The 19,770-nt window shown below is 32.1% G+C and overlaps 1 protein-coding gene across 2 annotated transcripts in view; it reads left to right on the top strand.

Moving 5' to 3' along the window:
- The window catches only part of LOC118195405 (lysyl oxidase homolog 3A-like), a 109,105-nt gene that overhangs the window by 79,527 nt on the left and 9,808 nt on the right, over window positions 1-19,770 (top strand). For both annotated transcript variants that reach the window (XM_085821901.1, XM_035366713.2), the window contains 4 exons: window positions 2,391-2,544; window positions 9,907-10,041; window positions 15,536-15,653; window positions 18,285-18,537. In XM_085821901.1, the coding sequence (XP_085678027.1) occupies window positions 2,391-2,544; window positions 9,907-10,041; window positions 15,536-15,653; window positions 18,285-18,537 (660 nt within the window). The remainder of the gene's footprint in view (window positions 1-2,390; window positions 2,545-9,906; window positions 10,042-15,535; window positions 15,654-18,284; window positions 18,538-19,770) is intronic.

Genomic DNA, 19,770 nt, shown 5'->3' with positions numbered 1-19,770 from the left:
TATTTGACCAGTAGTATTTCTTCACGGACGTCAACTTAAATGAAACATGACATTTACTCCGAAATTAGGTTGAAATGAGCTAAAACACTGAGCAAATGATTCGGTTACACTTTTTTAAATAACACATTTAAGTCAAAAGTAAAAGAAAAACTCTTAAATTCAGTAACAAGAGGTTACCTGAAGCAAATCATAATTAACTATTGCAATCATTTATAAATAATGTGGTTAATTTTAAGCCGTATTCATGTATATTTTCACACTAAGCATTGTTAATTTTGTAGGTACGAATTTTTAAAGCGAATTTATTGCGATAGCACTTTTAAGGATATATTGGGAAAATGCAGTAAAATGTAGATGGTGATGAGTAATTTTCATAACTGAGAATGGAAGATTTGCATTGAACATTAACTTATTATTAACTTTTTAATTTAATTCATATTTCTTTAATTATAGACTTAGTTTATCTTTTTTATTTATTGGACACCGTAGAGTGAAATTTAAAGACTTTAATTGCTTATTACAACACATTATTGCTTATTATTTAAAACATTATTGCTTATGTAAATTTAAACACAATAATTGCTTAATCCGCACCACGAAGGCATGCGTAAAGGAGGTAGAAAATACTTATAACTCTATAAATTTGTTATGGTTTTAAGCCTTTTCTTTTCTAATAGCAAAAGGTATTTACTTGGTAATTATTACCTTCTCACAAAGGAAACGGCATGCATGTTATTTTCTTGAACATTTTTAATATTCAGGCCACTAATCCTTTCATCCATTGCAGAGAGGATGAAGGACGTATGCTTTTTTTAAGCAGTGAAGCATTTGAAATGTTTAGATAGGAAATGGCATGATTAACCGCGTTATGGCCGAAAAATTCCATATATTAGGCTGCCTTCTATATTCATTATACATAAAAACTTCTGCTAGCTTTTATTGTATCTGATTTCGGTTTGGATGTATATTGGAAGAAAAGGAATCAAGGTACAAAATGAGAGAGTCATTTTTTAATTAAAATTAAGAAAATACACTTATTCATGACATTTTGAGGAACTTTGAAATTTCAGGGCTAAACCCGTAACGCTCGGAGGGTTAAACCTAAACCAGTAGGGCCACAATGTGTCAAGAAATGATATGAACGCTCGTTCAAAAAACACATGTGTATGTGTTTTTTGAACGAGAAAAGAAAAAGAAAATGAAAATGAAGAAAGAAAAAAGTGTAAATCAGAGTATTTCCATCTTCATGGACAATTTAAGTCAATTTTATACTTATTAATATCTTCCTCTATGACTGAATTCTATTACAGCCCTTTCGGAGCGTTAGCAATATTCAGGATCAGAATTCTAACTAAATCATTCAATCGCTTTGTTAATTGTTAAAAAGTCGTAGCTGAATTAACAGTTCTAATAATTCCAAAAATCTAAATGTGAGGTTTTTTTGGAACATGAGAAGTCAATACTACTCACCCCGCCATTCAACTCTCAGCTCTTCCACTTGCCATCACTGACACTGCGAGACACACTGACACTGCGAGAACACACAAGGAAAAATGCGATAACCCCTTACAAAGCGAAAACTCAACATTTTATATACATGGAAAGGGAGGTGACTGAGATATGATTCATGATCTTGAAATATGTTTACCACCCCGTTGGATCTAAATGATTTGCATATTATTTCAATAAATACCCTAATCAGACTAAGAATCACGACGATTAGATATTTCCAATACTATTAAAATAAACATAACTTTAAATTTACAAATAAATGTTTTTAAGACTGTTAAATGAGAAGGTAACGTTAAATTTGCAAAGTCAAAACGTTGGTGAATTATTTTAAACATTAGTTACAAGAAAGACCAGAAGAAAACTTAAGCGAAGGCCTATATTAATTACCGTTATTTTACTTCATCTGTCTTTTGTTAAATAAAATAATATTTTCTGCAGTATTTTGTGATTATTTTTCTTTTAATGTTAGCCACAAGTAATTTCTTGTCATTATTCTTTATCCTTGCAAGTAATTTCTTCTTCAAAGATCATTGTAGTACTAAGGGGATGAAATCACAGTCTTCAGAGTCAAATCTTAACCATTTTAGTGATCAGATTGGGTTGAATCTGTGGTCAATATTTCATCGCTTAGAGTATAAGTATTAAAATATAACTATTACTGCTTAACAATATGGCAATGTTTTCAACCTCTTGTAAAAATTCACAACAGAGACGCATCCACTTCCTAATCTCGGCTTTTTAAGTGATATTCTTTGTTAGCAGCATACGTATTAATTCAAACCTAAGTTCATAAAAAAATTAAAATACTACATTTAGTATTGCATCTCTTAACTGACATTCTAATATTACTTAATAATCGATAATTTCTATGTTTGCAGAGCGGAGCTTATGGTGGTCATCACAACAATATGATACTGAGTGGTGTCAAATGCAAAGGAAGCGAGCACAACATTGCTGATTGCTTACATGACAGGGTTGGTCGCGTCTTTTGTCCGGGAGAAGAAAATATAGCAGGCGTAGTATGTTCAGCAAGTAAGTTTGTCTATTAGTAACTCATTAATTAATTACAGAATAACTCTTCAGACTTATAAGAATGCGTGATTTTTAAGGTTTTCCAAGAGATATTAATTGAGCTTGAGATGAACTGCAAATGCTACATAGTTCCAACCGCTTGAATTTTTTAGTCGCATCAATACCAAGTGAGTTTAATGTTCACTGAATGGCAGAATAAATGCATTTAATTTTAAAATGTACTCGAGAGTGAACAGGTCTACAAAATGATATCCACAGTGATCCAGTTGATTAATTAAGTTCACTAAAGGATAACATTAAAATGCAATCCAAATGCTTCCCTTAAACATATTAAAGCAAATGCTGCTGTTAACACATTGGTAAATTACTGGTAAATTGCTTGGAAACAATATGGCTATTTTTTGGTAAGAATTATAGAATTTAAGAACGAGAACATATTGCATTTAGAATGCACGTGGTTTTGTCTTGGCATTCATATCCGTTAACTGGAGTATGTCTGAAGAATAGAAAAATTCTATAAAGTACAAAATTCAATTGCGATCGAAATTTATATAATAGACATCTATACATTTGCCCAGCCGCCTAGCCTTTAGGTTACTGACTCTGACTGCCGTATCGATGGCGCCGGGTTCAAATCCGGGAGAAGGCATAGATGTTTCTAAGTGTCTAGGTCTATGAGGTGAACCGAAAGTCCTCTTGAGGGGATGAGTCTCTGTTACATATGCTTCCATTACGCAGGACTGGACGTCGAAAAGAACATTTTAAGAACCCACCCATTTCCACGAAACCTACGTAACGAGGTTACCATTTTCACTTACTAAACAGACTTGAACGCCAAACAGTAATCGATTGTCGCTCAGATTGGGATGGCGTGATCCTTCAGAAGCAGAACTTTCGTCTGATTGGTTGATCTCTACGAGGGACAGAGCTGCAGACGGAATATTTTTGGGGACGTATCTAAATATTCCGCCTAGCCGGGGCATCGTTTCCATAGCTAGGCGAGACTTCACTTCCAGCGGAGCTGTTTCATCTAGGAATCCTCCTGTTTAAACCAATGCTACTAGAATTTCGTTTCTCAGAAACGACCCGTCTAGATGTGATAACCTCTTTAGAGTTAAGAGAAGAGGGTGTGGGAGACCCTCAGACCACCCCCAGAGGCATTCTTCTTCAAAACTGGGGCGAAACTGCTTAGTTAGCGCGGAGGAATCTTATACCTGTCCAACTAATGATGTAATTCTGGTGTCCCACCTACTTCTACCTGTATCCATGAGGCTGTCTTCCTTTTTTACTCTCCGTCATCACTTTCAGATGAGCATAAATACATACTTTCAAATGAGCGCTTACACACTCATAATAATGAGCTTTCAGGTATAAGAGCTTCAAATTGACTTGAATATTTGCGGTTGGCAAATTTCAGACTTTGTTTTTCTTTACTTTAAAAAACTTCACTGTACTTCGGAAAAAGAGTTTGTTCTTTTTTCCAAAAGCAAATTATTATATCATGATCCGATCGCAGGAAAAACTCAAGCTCCGTTGGTATTCTGCAAAACATTCAAGCCCGTCCATTATAAATGTCAGGAAAAAAAATGTTCGATCCTGTAGAGATTTTAAAACAGGTTTTTACTCGTTTTTAACCGAATTTTTATCAATATTCTGACAGTTAAAACCTCTATGTTTTTTTTTTTTTTCTTTTTTTCACCGCTTCTAGAAAATTGTGTAAAACAAGGGAGAATATGAAGCATAAAAAACACTGCCGCTATCTATCTGTCTCACTTCTAAAGTACACTATTCCAAATTGCAGATGGATATTTATACTTGCAGTCGGAATTATCTTCAAAAGAAATGGATAGCATTCAAAATGATTTGAATCATTTTATTTGAAATCTAGTGAATAAAACGTTGAAGAACGAAATATTTAAACTTACCAGCTACGTATTAAAATATAAACTTTACCCGTTATCGAACCCAACCATTAGTTTAGCAACAAGTTAATAATCTCTCCATCTTAAACCACCAAACCATCATGTAAAGGACGCTTATTTTCATTTTGCTGTAAAATTGTTGTAAGGTTTAGAAATTAGGCCTTTCAGACCAAAAATAACATGACCTTTCAGCTATTTTCTCTCAAGAGAAATTGTTTAAAAACTAATTAAAGCATTAAACATGAAAAGATTTTGCCTTATAACTGAAAAGGAAATCTATCTCAGTTGAAGTTTTCTTCGCATTTTATACGAAGGAAACATAACACCAGAGCAGGTGCAGTGTACCTCCTTAAACTTCTCAAGGGTGTGGTTGCGTTCTGGATGTCAAAAAGCCCTTCAGCTCAGTAAGATAGTCTAATTAATAAGGACTTCTTATGGGGAGAAACCAGTTTTCAACGACGTTTAGTTTTTGTTTCGAGCTGCGCCCGTTACACTAAAGCCCAAAATCACTATGTCTTTCTAATAGTTTCTCTTAAGCAGTGTTGTATATGGCTAATATTCAGCTGTTCTGGATATTTGCTTGTTGATCCCTTCAAGTAGGACACAAGGGTTGGACAATTTTTATTTCTGAAATTGCTTTCTTAATACCTCTAGCGTTATGCGAGAAAAAATCGTTAGAGCTAGTGTATTATTTACCAGCCACACTTCTCCAGTTTTAATGAGTAGGTGTCAGTTGGGTATAGTTACCACACGATTAAGATATATGACCACGGTGAGGTTTATCGCGCAGCAAAAGGGTATGCGGAAGCTAAGCATTTATGTTAATGTTCAGTGTTCAGTTCGTTCTCGCAGTATAATTCACACAGAGTTTATATAACCATGCTTAATAGATCAAACTAATTTATTATTACTATCATTCTAAAGCGTTTTGTTGGCTAATAGATCAAACCTTTTTATTACTAATATCATTCTAAAGCGTGTTGTGTACGAGTAACCTTCGAATGATTTAGTCATTAGATTCCTAATTTCTGTTATGCGAAATTAAGCAACAGGGTCAAGTTCCATAACTAGTACAAATATGTTTATTAAAATATGGATAATTAATCAAATTTATTTTATATTGATGCTAAGTAATGCACATTATCTTTTTTCTGTGACTGATAAGTATCATCATTAATACGTATTACATTGAATACATGTTATTAACAAAAGCATTTCCATTCTATTAAACTAACTGTAATCATTTCAAGTTTTCTTTTGCACTAACTTCATATCTACATTGCGTATTTTAAAAACAATTGTTGTTTTTATTTGTTGATGATCTGTTTGTAAGTCTTTAAAAATTAGTAGCATGAAACTAAACAGTTGCGTAGTTTACTTTTTGGTAAAAAAGGGGCCTTTTTTTTAAAACTAAACTGCAGTTCCACAGGCTGAGTTAATACCAACCTGTATGTTTTTTGTGTGTGTGTTGGGAGAAGGGGTAAAATTTTAAAGGGAAATTTTTATCAGTTTTTACTTAGGTTTTTTTTTTTTTTAATTTTTTTTATTTATCAAAATTTCAAATTGAAATTTTATTCTGACAGTCTTTTTATTCACTGTGTTAAAACGAAATTGTATTGTAGGAATCTCCTCTTATATGATTACTTCCCCATTCATTAATTTTGTTAGTACAAATCCCTGATGTATGAATACCTTATTAGATCTAATTTAATTATATACAAACGAAATCATTTGACAATCAACTGAAATTTTTGTTTTAAAGTCATTTCCTTCTCGAAAACGTTAATTACATTTCTTATATTTCTAAGCAATCTTGTCATGATATCCATCATGAAGTTATTTTATTGTAAGTATACTTAGTATGTTTAAAATATCTTGACGTGTAGAATAAGCATTTACATGTTCACGCATTAAAAATGTTTTGGCCTACATTTTTCATTTCGTAAAGAATTTTCGAAAAAAGGTGTGAAAACCAATCTTCATCTACACTTAAAATTTTAATTTGAAAAGAATTCAAAAATGTACAATACAATATAACTTAATCGTTGCTAAAAGATTTTAAATATACATGATTAGGTTTACTTTAAATATGGTCACCGAATGAGCAACTGAATTATCGCCGAAAGATCATAATCACTTTAATCATTATAGCTAGTATCATTATGTTGGCTCATATATTCAATAAGTATTTATTCTTATTTTAGAATGGTATGGTAGCTCAAGCATTCTAAACTTTTCGAATAGTAAGGTCTTAAATTCAGTACTTATTTTCGAAGCTAAATTCACTGATAACTAAGAGTGTGTGTGTGTGTGTGTGATTATGGCAAAGCCTCGAGGGCTATATGCCTAAGAGGAGGGATGCCTTCATGGAGGACTTTCTAAGGGAAACTGGCTCGTATACACGTTACACATGGGGAAAACCACGAAAACGCCCATGCAGCCAGCCCGTTCGCGGGATTCGAACCTCGGACCGAACTACCAGTGTTCAGCGACTTTACCGCATGGCCGCTGGTGAGCCTGATAACTAAGAAGTATGACATTTAAATTAAGGAATGGATAAGACAGAAAATTTGGTATCAAGAGCTGACAATAGCTGAACGAAGAACATTTGTTCGATTCGAATACCAGTTAAGAGAGCCTTGGCTCTGTAAGAAATCAAGGCTATAAATTAATTAAATTTCAAATGAAATCTTAGATAATGAAGAGGTAAAAATTAAAACCAGATATAATTACATTAACTAAGATCTAAGCACGTAAAGAAACCAAGATATTACGAAAAAAAACCAGATTTTTAGATAAATAAGTTAACGTATTTATATACGTATTACCAGTAAGCTTGAAATAGAATAAATATAATGCAGAGTGCTCAGTGAAAACATTCTAAACTAATATTATATACTCAATCCCCCATTTCACGTTACTGAATGTATTTTTTATTCTTTTAATTCATGTTCAAATTATATTTATGATATATATAATTTAAATACAACAGGTAAATACTGAGATAATGCGATTATGTATAAATCGGTAACGATAAATAAATGATTAACATTAAAAAATGCCTATGTTATTAAAGGACACATTTAAGTTTAATTTTTATGCAAAACTTTCTTTCTCTTGTGTGCTAGTTTCTTGTATGAGCTATATTCCAGTAAGATGAACGTGCGTGAACATACAGACATTAACTCTAAAGCGATTAAATTCAGACATAACTGAATCTTATTATCAAAAACTTTGATATTAAAATTCAGAAAAATAATTTTGATTTCTGCAACATAATATTTATGTCATAACTTTCACGGTGTTACCATTCCCATTTTTATAAATGACAGCAATACAGTACTCATATATATCAGCAAACAATCAAAATCACTCATTAGACTAACTAAAATACTTTCGGAAAATACTATGGCATGGCTATATAAGTTGTAAAAAATATTATTCTTATAATTAATAAAAAATTACGTAAACAAACGGAATTTAATTTAGTTTAAGGTAATACTGCAAGAAATGTTTTTTGCAGAGGCCATTTTAAAGCAACTATGCCAGTGGTATAATTAACAACAATAATACAAAATCTCTAATCCGAATTAAGTAATTCGCATGCGGAAAAAGAAATTTCTTACACTGATTAGGTTGAAGAACATTCAACCAATAGTAACATAATTAACAGCAACAGTAGTATAGCTAACAACTACTATAAAAAAGTTCTCACATGAATAAAGTACCACGCGTACAGAAATAGAAATTTTTTCTACCGATTAGGTTGAAGAAATTTATATATAATTAAGAACATATATTGGTAGAATTAACAGCAACGGTAGTATAATTAACAACTACTTTAAAAAAGCTCTAATATGAATTAAGTATTTCGCATCGATCAGGATGAAGAATCGATAGCTCATCGTTTTAGGTTTCCTGTATATAGGTAGGAAATGTAAAATCCTGTGCAGGTGAATTCCATAATCTATGATAATCAAGTCAACGTGAAAATATATTAATATTTGTTTCTAACTTTTCCGGGAATCGGCAACATTATTCTTCCATTCATTTTTTAAATTCTTTTAGAAAATATTGCATTGTATTTAATTAATATTATTCACAGCAAGCTTCCTATTTTTCCAAACCGAGTTAAAATTGCAATTTAGAACTTCTGCACCAGTGAACTCTTGGCATCAAAACACACTTAATCTCCGTCAAGCTAAATCAATCATTAACTCGTTTAACGAATTCTTAAATTGTTATCACACGTGTAAAGAAGGATATATGCATAAACAGCCATTATCTGAATAACATTTGACGGCTTCCATTCGAAGTGTGGTCAATAGTTTTAGTTTGATATAAGATTTCAGGTTATTGTATTGTGATATGCATGCCAATATTATAATTGAGAGTGTTTACACAAATTATTTCAATTGTTTATTTTTTAAGCTGCACCTTAATAATTTGTTAATTAAAATTGATGCGTGAATGGAATTAATTTTCAAAGTATTTTTTTTCACCTGAATAGTAGTACATTATTATCAGCACCTCAGAATGATTCTGTTGTTTCCATTTAACTTTTCTTGTCCATACAAATGAAGAATATAAGCCGTTGCCAATCGACAAGAGATTAAGAATCTAACTAATTTCTTGATATTAAAATGAGTCACTCATTAACGTATCGGAGTGAATTATTTTAAAAAGAAATTTTATCTACATTTTCTAATAATATTTTCCAGCAACTTTCATTTCATAGTATTGATTTAAATGCTGAGCACCATGTAATATATCTATTAAATTTAATTACCATATAATATGTCTTTTAATAAAATTTTTAATCTCAGTATTGTATCCCATATCACAACCGACATATAGTTTTTATATTTCCCTTTTTATACATATTCAGAAATGAAATATGAAAAATATTCCGGAATTTTCAAAGCTTAAATTCCTTTCCCGAGTCTTAACTTTATTTAAAATAAAGAGGAACTAGATTTATCAGTTGATAATGATATTTTATTTATTTATTTAACGTAAAATTCCTTTTGATATGTTAGATTGCAAAATTTAAGACTTTTATTTTTACTTCCCAAAGAATTATTTAATACTTATCACAAACAAATATTTTGTGACACTTTTAATTCCTTTTAAGTTTTTTGATGTAATTCATGGAAAGCATTTAAATAGATTAAAATAGTTAAATTAAATTATTGGGTACTTTCTTAAAGAGAACTTGGAGTTTGTATTTTTTAATAAAATTTTAGTCTTTATAAGTTATCGTGTTGAAGAAATATTTTGATATTCAGAACGATAATATAAAAATGTTTCAAACTTAATATGTTTTCACCTTTTTTTCAATTAAGTACAGAAAATTGAAATAAATTATTCTATTGTGTTACAACTGAACGACTAAATATATCTTAGATGAATTAACCAATCGTTTATCTTTTAATTTCAGGTTTACCAGACTTAGTAGTTGATGAAAAAGAAATCGAAAGAACCTCATATATCGACAACATAGCTATGTCTAATCTGCAATGTGCCTTGGAAGAAAATTGCTTGTCCTCCAGTGCTTACGACAGAACGCGTCCAGGTACTTTATATTTATTTTTCTATGTAGACGTAATGGAATATGAAGCTGTCACAACAAGAAAGCATTACTTACTGGACATTAAAAACATGTTCTAAATTCTGAATGGAACGAAAATTGCTTTCTTTAAATAGGAGATTAATGACTACGTTTATAGCATTTTTAAAGGTGTCTGATCAGACCTTCTGCTAAGCAACGAGTTCTGTTTGTATTATGCTTATGCTTACTAAGTTACAAGTTCTATTTAGTATGCTTGCTGGCGGAATGAATTAGATTTTCACCAATCTTTTTTTTTTGTTATGTTTGCTGGAAGATTAGATTACGTTTTTGCTAAGACATAAGCTGCTGTTTAATATGCTTTTCAACAGATTGGATTATATTTATATTAGGCACATATATTTTTTCTATGTTTGCCTGGAATACTCTGGATTTGGTTTTTTAAGTCATAAATAGGGAACAACACAATGTTGTAAAATCATCTGTGTGCTAGATTTTTGTTTTCCGTAAATATCTTACCTTCGCCTACTATGTCTTATAATGCAAGTTTTGATCTAGACTTAACATTTATAAGATTTTCAAAACTCGAAAGAGGAAAATTTATGATTCATTCTTCAAAATTTAATTCCTTCAAAACCTTTGAGCCATTAAAACTGAAACTAGTAAATAATGATAATGTAACTTATGGCATAAAATGGAGTTTCAGAAGAGAAGCTTGTTTTAAGTCCGTCGTGACGACGAAAATATTGAAACTTAAATTATTTTGAATAACCTTTATATTGAAACTTGAATTATTTTGAATAACCTATATATTGAAACATAAATTATTTTGAATAACCTATATATTGAAACTTAAATTATTTTGAATAACCTATCTCCGAAGTGAAAATATTTTTCCTTCTTTTATTTAATTATTCATGTACTGAAAGTTACTAATTTTATCATTTACACAAGGAAATAAATAATAGCCCTACCTACAGATTCGTATAAATTGCGTCGTCTACAACATTCCAGTTGAAAAAATTGTCATTTTGAAAAACAAGCAGCACTAGAAAAATACCTGAAAACTCTTCGCCAGATAGCAGAAAAATTATTACTGCAATTGATTCTTTATATTAATATGCCTCTGCTCTCCGATGAGGATAATTCAGTTCATAAATTGTTGCCAAACTAATTTTAATGCAGGCGTACTTAAGATATTGTGGATTCAGTACATGACCACCGCAATAAAGAATAGCGCAATATAATAAATGGAAAGGATGTTTTAGTTTTATTTATTTTATTTATTTTTAGCTTTCTCCGCACATTTAAAAACTTATGCTAATGAAACACAATTTGGAAAACAAAACATACAGCTTTTTTTCTTGTATGTCTAAATAAGTGCTTTTGCATCTGATTAAAAAAAGTATTGAATTTTGTAGATGTTGTATCAAAGGGCAACATCTTCAAAACGCAATAAATAATTGTGCTTGCATAGTGTTAACTCAGAACCTAGAACCTCAAGTTCTTTTCTAATTGAATTTCAATGTGATGAGCATGCGATATACTGTAAAAGTATGTTTTAAGCATTGTAATTGATCTACAAAATTACACACACTCACATATATATATATATATTCATTATTTCTTTACTAAATGTAAAACAGTGAACCTTGAAATAAATTTGCCTATTCACCTACTGTAATCAGCTATTGAAAAAGTACGAAAACAATGTACCTTTCATGCATGCAGTGACACGTGTTTTCTTGCAGCGTACGCTGCAAGAAAACATAATATCTTATATTTTGAATAAATTATGTAGTACTTCTTCAGTGTAATGCATCACATGCATTTTAAGATTTACATAAATTGCTGAATATCAAGCTTCGTAAAGTTAGAGTACAGTTAAAGGCTGAGAAAATATTCCAAGCCCTACAGAAATTTAATTGTTCCAATTGCGAAACTTTACGTTGTTAGAATGCTAAAAAAAGTTAGAAACTGTCAAATAAAGCGATACTGCATAATACAGACCTTTCAATGAATGAAAGATTTTATTCTGGTCACAATTTCTGGCCGCTCGTGATGTGTGAAGCTCACTACTTCTCTTTAATTCATACTTGGCAGAGAAAACGAATGTAGCAGAAGGACAGTTATTTAGATATTATTAATCTTTTTGATATGTGACACTGTTTTTAATGTCCATTTTATCATGGAAACCCTGGTTTTCTTCAATAATATGATTTTAATGCAGCATTTTATAAATGGATATTTTCAACAAAAATTACAGTTTGTCCAAATAATATTTATTTGCTTCAGAAAGTAATTTCAAATTTAACTTAAAATAGCTCATTTTAAAATAAAATAGCGTACTCGAACAATACTTTTAACTTACTTTTAATGAGATGAGTGGGGCTGCTTTTTATTATCGCATGTATACTTAATATTAGACTTTATAGACGAAAAATGAATTCGCATGCTATGTTCAGCATTACGTCCGTGGCGGTATTTATTCTTTGTTGAATCACACAGCAGAGAAGTCCTTTTTATATAGCTGCAAATGGTAAAATTGAGGATTTTCATCTTTTAAAAGCTGCGCCAGAATTCCTTTAACGGCATTAATTAAAATTTTGTCTCGCAAAAGATGAATCAGATGTCACTTTAATAAAAGTTTTGTGTTCTTCTTTTGACATGGCGAAAGATTGTGCTTTGCCAATAAATGAGCTTTTAATTCACAATTCATTTTGACACTCGATCTGCTGTTCTTTTAGAAAATACTGGTTAAAAACTTCACTCAAACTTTTCAGTTTAATAATTTCTTCAATAAATGTCTCTTCTATTTCAATCCTTTCCTCTTCTGAAAAGCTTTTTACTGTTGGGAAGCAATCAAAGTCGTTGAAGCGCTCACAAATTGTCCAAAATTCTATCTTTTTCATTTCCTTGAACAGTAAATACATTTACTTGTTTGCCTACAAATTAACACTTTGAATTTTGATCATTAGTTTTTGTAAAAATGTAAGTTTGGCAGTTTTAAACAGCCAATTTCTATCACATAATCGGCCTCTCAATTTGAAATTGTGTTCTAAAAAAAGCAGTCATCTCGTCTCTTAGCTCAAAAATACGGGTTAACATCTTTCCTCGAGTACATAAAATAAGAGACTTGTGAAAACTTCTGATGACCTCACATAGTATTTTGAATAAACAATTAATTAAAGCCGTGATTTTATGAAGTTTATGACTTTGATGATCTCACCAGGAGCAATCATATAAAATGGAGAATATTTTTTTTTTTTTTTTTTTTTTTTTTTTTTTTTTTTTTTTTGCAGCAAGTGACTGCCTATGCGTCAAACAGTGCCTACTAGAACAAAGATATTTTTGACAAGCTGTACAGACTGATTAATTATGCCATCCGTGGTCTTAGCTGTATCGGTATGCAGTTGTCCCATGGTATCTGGGCGTGTAATCATTAAAAAATGAATATTTATCTCATATCCTGGTCAGATTTCGTTTATGATTTACAATATGGTCCCCGAGATGCTGTGTTTTTTACTTCTAACCTTATGTATGTGCGATGCGATTTTATGATAACCAATAAAGTTTACCAATAAATAAAAAATTCAAGTAAAAAAAACTTTCAATCAATATATATTTTATAAGACACAAATCGACGATCGATTTTCATTATTGCTACGCGCACCCTTCCTTTATATTCAAGCATGCGGGATTATTCTGTATTTTTAAAACTTTGGGATTCCCCATATGTTGCGATCAATAAAGGAATCAGCCGGGAGTCTGGGTGTTTCCCCAGCGTGGCTGCTGCAGAATACCAAAAATTGTCCCGAAGGTGCCATCACAACACGCGATGTCAGACTGTCACATTTGTATTGACTATTCAGATAAGTAAATGGAAGCAAAGCTTATTTCGTATTCTGTTTTCGTTTTTATTATTTAGTACAGACTTTCATTTTTATTTCTGTATTTATAAATGCATAAAGAAAAGACTTTCACATTCAAGGTCTTAGTAACGTTCTGTTAAGAATTATTCTTATTATACCATCAACAGGTACCAATATCTCTATATCTTTTATCGCATATATTCAACCATCATGTCTGAGTCATGTAGCAATTAATTTAAGCTCAGTGCTCTGAAGGGTCTGTAGGCTCACCATGATTTCATGTACGTATAGTAAAACGCAAAGTTGCTTATTCCTGCGATTTACAGCTCTCTACTGATTGAAATTAGCGTTCAATAATAAATTTGTAGCTCACTGCTTGTAAATATATATTAAGGTATCTCAATAAATTTTGCACGTAAATATACGGAAAGTTTTATTATAACTAATGAAAGCGTAATGAACATTTACCAGTTGTAATTTTCAGCCTAAGAGAACTATGTAAACAATAATTTTCTTTAGCGCTCTCGCCATTTGTAACATTGAGATTACTTTCATAAAATTTCGATCTCAATTTGAAAACTTTATAATTGGATGTCTAATCTCAATATATAAAATAATAAAAGAAAGCATATTTTTTTTTCGAAACTCTTGTATAAATGCAGATTTAGTATAATATGCACCTATATATATATATATATATATATATATATATATATATACAGGGGTTGGACAAAAATATGGAAACACCTTTAAAAAAACATGTTTCTTTGCTTAATATGGTGTAGGAAACCCGTTGGCATCCAAAACAGCTTGCAGTCTTCTCGGAATGAATAAATACAGTTCCTGTATGTTTGCCAAGGGAATATTATACCATTCTTCCTGCAAAACGGTGGCAAGTTCAGATAACGATGTTGGCGGTGGATAACGAGAACGCACTTTCCGTTCCAATGTAGACCACAAAGGTTCGATAATATTCAGGTCTGGTGACTGTGGTGGCCAGGGGAGATGGGACAACTCATCCTCGTGCTCAGAAAACCAGTCCTGGACAATGTGAGCTGTGTGAACAGGGGCTTTGTCATCTTGGAAGACACCATCACCATCGGGGAGCACAGTTTGTTCCATGGGATGAACTTCATCGGCCAAAATGTTCACATAAGTCTTGGCAGTCCTTCTAATTGTTTTGGTACTCACAGGGTTCGGTAACACAACATTCATTTCAGCAGTAACTTTTGCAGCTGTGGTCTTCTTATTTTTCGTCACAATTGCCCTTAATGATCGTCTGTCACGATCACTCAGGACACACTTTCGTCCGCGCTGTGATTTAGCAGATGATGTTTTTCCGCTTTTCAAATATGCGGAATAAATCTTCGATACAGTACCTCTTGAAACACTAAACACCTCGGCTACCTTGCTTACGGAAGCACCTACCATACGTGCTCCAACAATTTGCCCACGTTCGAAGTCTGTTAACTCTGACATAATGCAATGACAACCTCACATCTTTCTTTTCAAACATGCATTTCACAAGGTGTTTCCATATTTTTGTCCATCCACTGTATATATATATCAGGCTACATACGTGAGCATGTAAATATTTTACTTGGGACTTAAATTTTCTTTTCTTGCAGGTTGGCAGTTCTTGCAAAGAAGAGTTTTGCGTTTTACAGCCAGAATCGGAAACTTTGGAACTACCGATTTCAGACCCTTTTTACCTAAGCAAGCTTGGCAGTGGCATGCCTGTCATTTGTGAGTATGCTTTAATTACATCATGGCATGTGTAATAAGAGTTATTATATTTTAGGAAATATTATATTCCAGTAAGTATTTATTAACGAAATTGCTCAATAAGGCCATGGAAAGTTCCATGATTTTATTTGAAAATATTTGCATCTTATTAAAATATTATTAATTTTTCTCATGTTCCCTCCTTTCTCGTATGAACTAACAATTTCTTCTTCAACTTAGATAATCACTCCATTAAAAGTCCCCAATTATTTTAAATCCACGTCATAACCCACAGACATAATGACGCATGTAGGACGGAATAATCAGTCTCGAACTTCTAATAACCCTGTTTTCAATCAGTGTTTTCTTTCTGTAGTTTCAGAAGAAAATCTAACAATGCGAAATAGTCGCGTTTTCCAAGAGCTACTTCGAGTAATCAATTCTAATTACACCTCAGCATTTTCAAACTTATTTTCAGGTTTGAATGATAAAAGACCAACATATATTCTTTGTAAAGCAATATATCATATCTTAAATTCTAGTCATAGATAATATGCACGTAAATTGCTGTGCAAGACATTTATACAAATTTGACAGATGGAAAATTTTGCACTCCGAAAATCATGTAAGTTTTTATTGTTTGAAAGCTATCTATCTATTTAATACTCTTTTTACAGAAACCTCTGTGCCTTGCACATGCACCTTTTATTTCTTTTACTTTATCGTTACAGATTTCCCAAGCTTTTGCACAATGCAACGACCTTCTTATTTATAAACTCAGAAATAGGAGTTAAGAAACAAAACAAATGAACAAAAGAGACATGGCTCTGAACTTCCATTCCTTCTCTTTGTGCAGAAGCCCATTTTTCAGAGGTAAAATGGCTACCTCCAGTAACTGCACCCCACCCACGCCTCAATCATTTGTCATCTTTAGCAGTTAGTTGCACGGACATATTTTAGAATAGTTGACTGCTTCTATTTGATGTTCAGTAAACGGATTTTTCCACAAAGGGATAGAACCATGAAATAAAGATAGGAAGTCGTCTGTGGTTAACCCTGAACTATGTGTACAACTCAGGCGCCATCGCTGCCCACACCTTCGCATGGCGCCGGATTAAGCAAAACCTTTTGAGGGGAAAAAAACGGTTAAAAAAGGCGATAAACGGGAAAAGCGTGGACAGTTTATCTACTTCCCACCTCGAATTCTCAGCCTACAATCGTATTGTTAAATCATTTATTGGGTGGGTAAATAAGCACGTTTCACCTTATTCTTTTGAATGTTCTTTCTGTTTCGAAAGTGGACTAATAGTTTTGAATGGTAGGTTTCAAATTAAAATTCGGGTTATTTTAAAAGCAACTGGTGCATAGAATTTATGCGTTGTGTTGAAACAAGGAAAAAGCATATCAATTGCAATTTACTTTTTATTAAAAAATAATAAAGGAAAGAAGATTAGAAAATGTATCCTCGTCATGTTTATTCCAAACGCGCTGTCACTCAATGCTTCTAGTTTAAATCGGCATCATATCGCCTACAATAAAAATTCCAAATTATTATTCCAAATAAAGTAATAGCAGTTCAGTTAAAAAATTTGTTACAATATACATCAGTATGTGAGAAAGGGTTTCTACTCCGTCCAGACATGCTAGATCGGTGTAACTGCTCGCAATAAACATTTTACCTGTAATGATAGCTCTCCTAAAATAGGATGGCCTTTTCAATCCTTGTTAGTCACAGTTAGTTCTTTTTAACAATCAAATGTAAGCTGTTGTAATAAATTAATAGCGGAAAGAATGATCAAATTCTTTCAGTAGAGTTAGTAGATATAAGGCGAAAAGTTCATGGGAGACAGATGAATGTTTAATACTTTCCCTATGAATGCCATACTTACTCTTTTTAAATGCATCTGTCTATTCTAAAACTAAAATCTCAAAGAACTTAGAGATTCAGACTGTATTCTTTTACACTTTCCGTTATGTCACTAATGTAGCTTTTGTAACATATAGTCTATTAAACATTAACAGATTTTTGACATAATTATCTAAATAGAGTAATAATCACCGTAAGTACAAGGCAATTTACCATCGGTTAATCGTTACAAAATGATTATAAAAGAAAATAATACAGAAAGATGTAACTTCAGGTGTTATTTATTAAAAAATATAACCTGAAGTAATAAAAATATGTAACAACACTGGAAGTATACAAAAAATTGAAACGATGGTTACTAAAAACGAAGAAGAGTAGAATGTAATTTTTCGCCAACATACATTTCAAAAAATGATCAGAAACAATCATTCAGCTGTCTCCTAGATCAGTTTCATTCTAAGCTACAACATTTAGAACAACTACAGTGTGATGATCTATCTACCCTCTACACTTGAGTCTTTTATTGGTTAAAGTTCCAAACATAATAATATAAAATTATTTTTGGTTTCCTCCTGAGATTTGCAAATATTGTAAATGATTTTCGTCACAAGTAAACGATTTGTTTTAATTTACTTATCAAAAGTATACGACTAACTAATTTCAGTATATGAAATATATTTGATTTGTAATTATTAATGGACTCAAATGTTTAAATGTATATCGCTGTTAAATTGAAATCTGAAGGAATGGGTTTCATTTTTTTAACTTTCATTATCCCATTTCAGGCATTACCACAGTATGGAAGTATTTGCACACTTCGATCTCATCGATTCTCGCGGAAACAAGGTAGCCGAAGGACACAAGGCTAGTTTCTGTTTAGAGGACAATGAATGCCACACCAATATTCCTAAAAAATATGCTTGTGCCAATTATGGAGACCAAGGTATATCTGTAGGTTGCGTCGATACGTACCATCACAACATTGATTGTCAGTGGGTGGATATTACAGATATTCGACCTGGAACATACTATTTCAAGGTCAGTAAGATTTTATTTCTCCATATTATTTGAAGTAAGGGTAGAAGCGCTTTCTTTCTTTGTGCATGGAGCGTATAATTTATTATTCACTCTGTTGAACTCAGTCAAGCTGGGAATAATATCCAGATGCAAATTTTTAAAGTTTAATTATTAACTAATAGATGTGAATATTTAAAGATTGAATATTAAATAAGAGATGGGAATTTTTAAAGATTAATTCTACCGGCTCGATAAGCCAGGCGTGAAATACATTTTCTAAATCAAGAAATTCCTCGCAACATTTTGTTAAAATTTGGAAGATTAAACATTAGAGTAAAGCAAGCAAATCAATAAAATTTAATAAATGATTCTAAACTTTAAATCTGTAAAAATAATTAACATACTTATCAAAAGCAGCATTGGTTTTTCACGCCATTTAATATTAGCCGTATGAAAATAATTGATGTTTTTATTTTGGCGATTTTATCATGACTGTATAGTTAAGGCTTTTGCTTTTTAGTTGCATTATTATTTATTTAGCTTAGCAATTGTATCTTCTTTGTCATTCGTAGACCTAAGTTATGCAAAATGCCCACCAGCGGCCGGGCGGTAAAAGCCGCTGTATACTGGTAGTTTGGTTCTGGGTTCGAGTCCCGGCGAATGGGCTGGCAGCATGGGCGTTTTCGTGGATTTCTCTATGTGTAAGGTGGATACGAGCCAGTTTCTCTTAAGAAGACCTCCACAGGACATCCCTAACTTTCCGCCTAGTGCCTAAGGGTGAAGCACGTAATAAGTAAAAAGTAATACAAATGCCGCTCAGCTGGTTTAGTGCTTAATGACACTGACTGCCGATGGGCCCGGGTTCGAATCCCGGAGAAGGCATGGTTGTAACTGTTCGTCGCTTCATAGGAGGCAACGGTGGCCATCTATTAGGTGCTTCCATAATAAAATGGTCGCCACTTCCGGCCTTTGTAGTCGCACAAGGCTAATGGCTATTAAATAAAGCCTCCAGCCATTATTAAAAAATATTGTATAATAACAGGCAGCTGTGTTATTATTTCGTTTTCATTATATCAGAAGATTGCCAATTTTTTATTCGAAAAATTCGATTAAGTAAGAAAATAGTGTTTTCCTTAATTATATTATTGCCCATTTCCATTCGCAGTCTTTACTTAATACCCCGACTTTGTAGCATTTAATGTTTGACAAATACTTTCTGAATAGCTTACGATGCTTGAGTAAATAAATACATTT

The sequence above is a fragment of the Stegodyphus dumicola genome, chromosome 8 (assembly GCF_044657685.1).
Source record: "Stegodyphus dumicola isolate Sdum_Otavi_A_Nest chromosome 8, ASM4465768v1".
Lineage (NCBI taxonomy): Eukaryota > Metazoa > Arthropoda > Arachnida > Araneae > Eresidae > Stegodyphus > Stegodyphus dumicola.
Note: the sequence above shows the minus strand (reverse complement) of the source record. Positions and strands in the feature narration are given on the sequence as shown.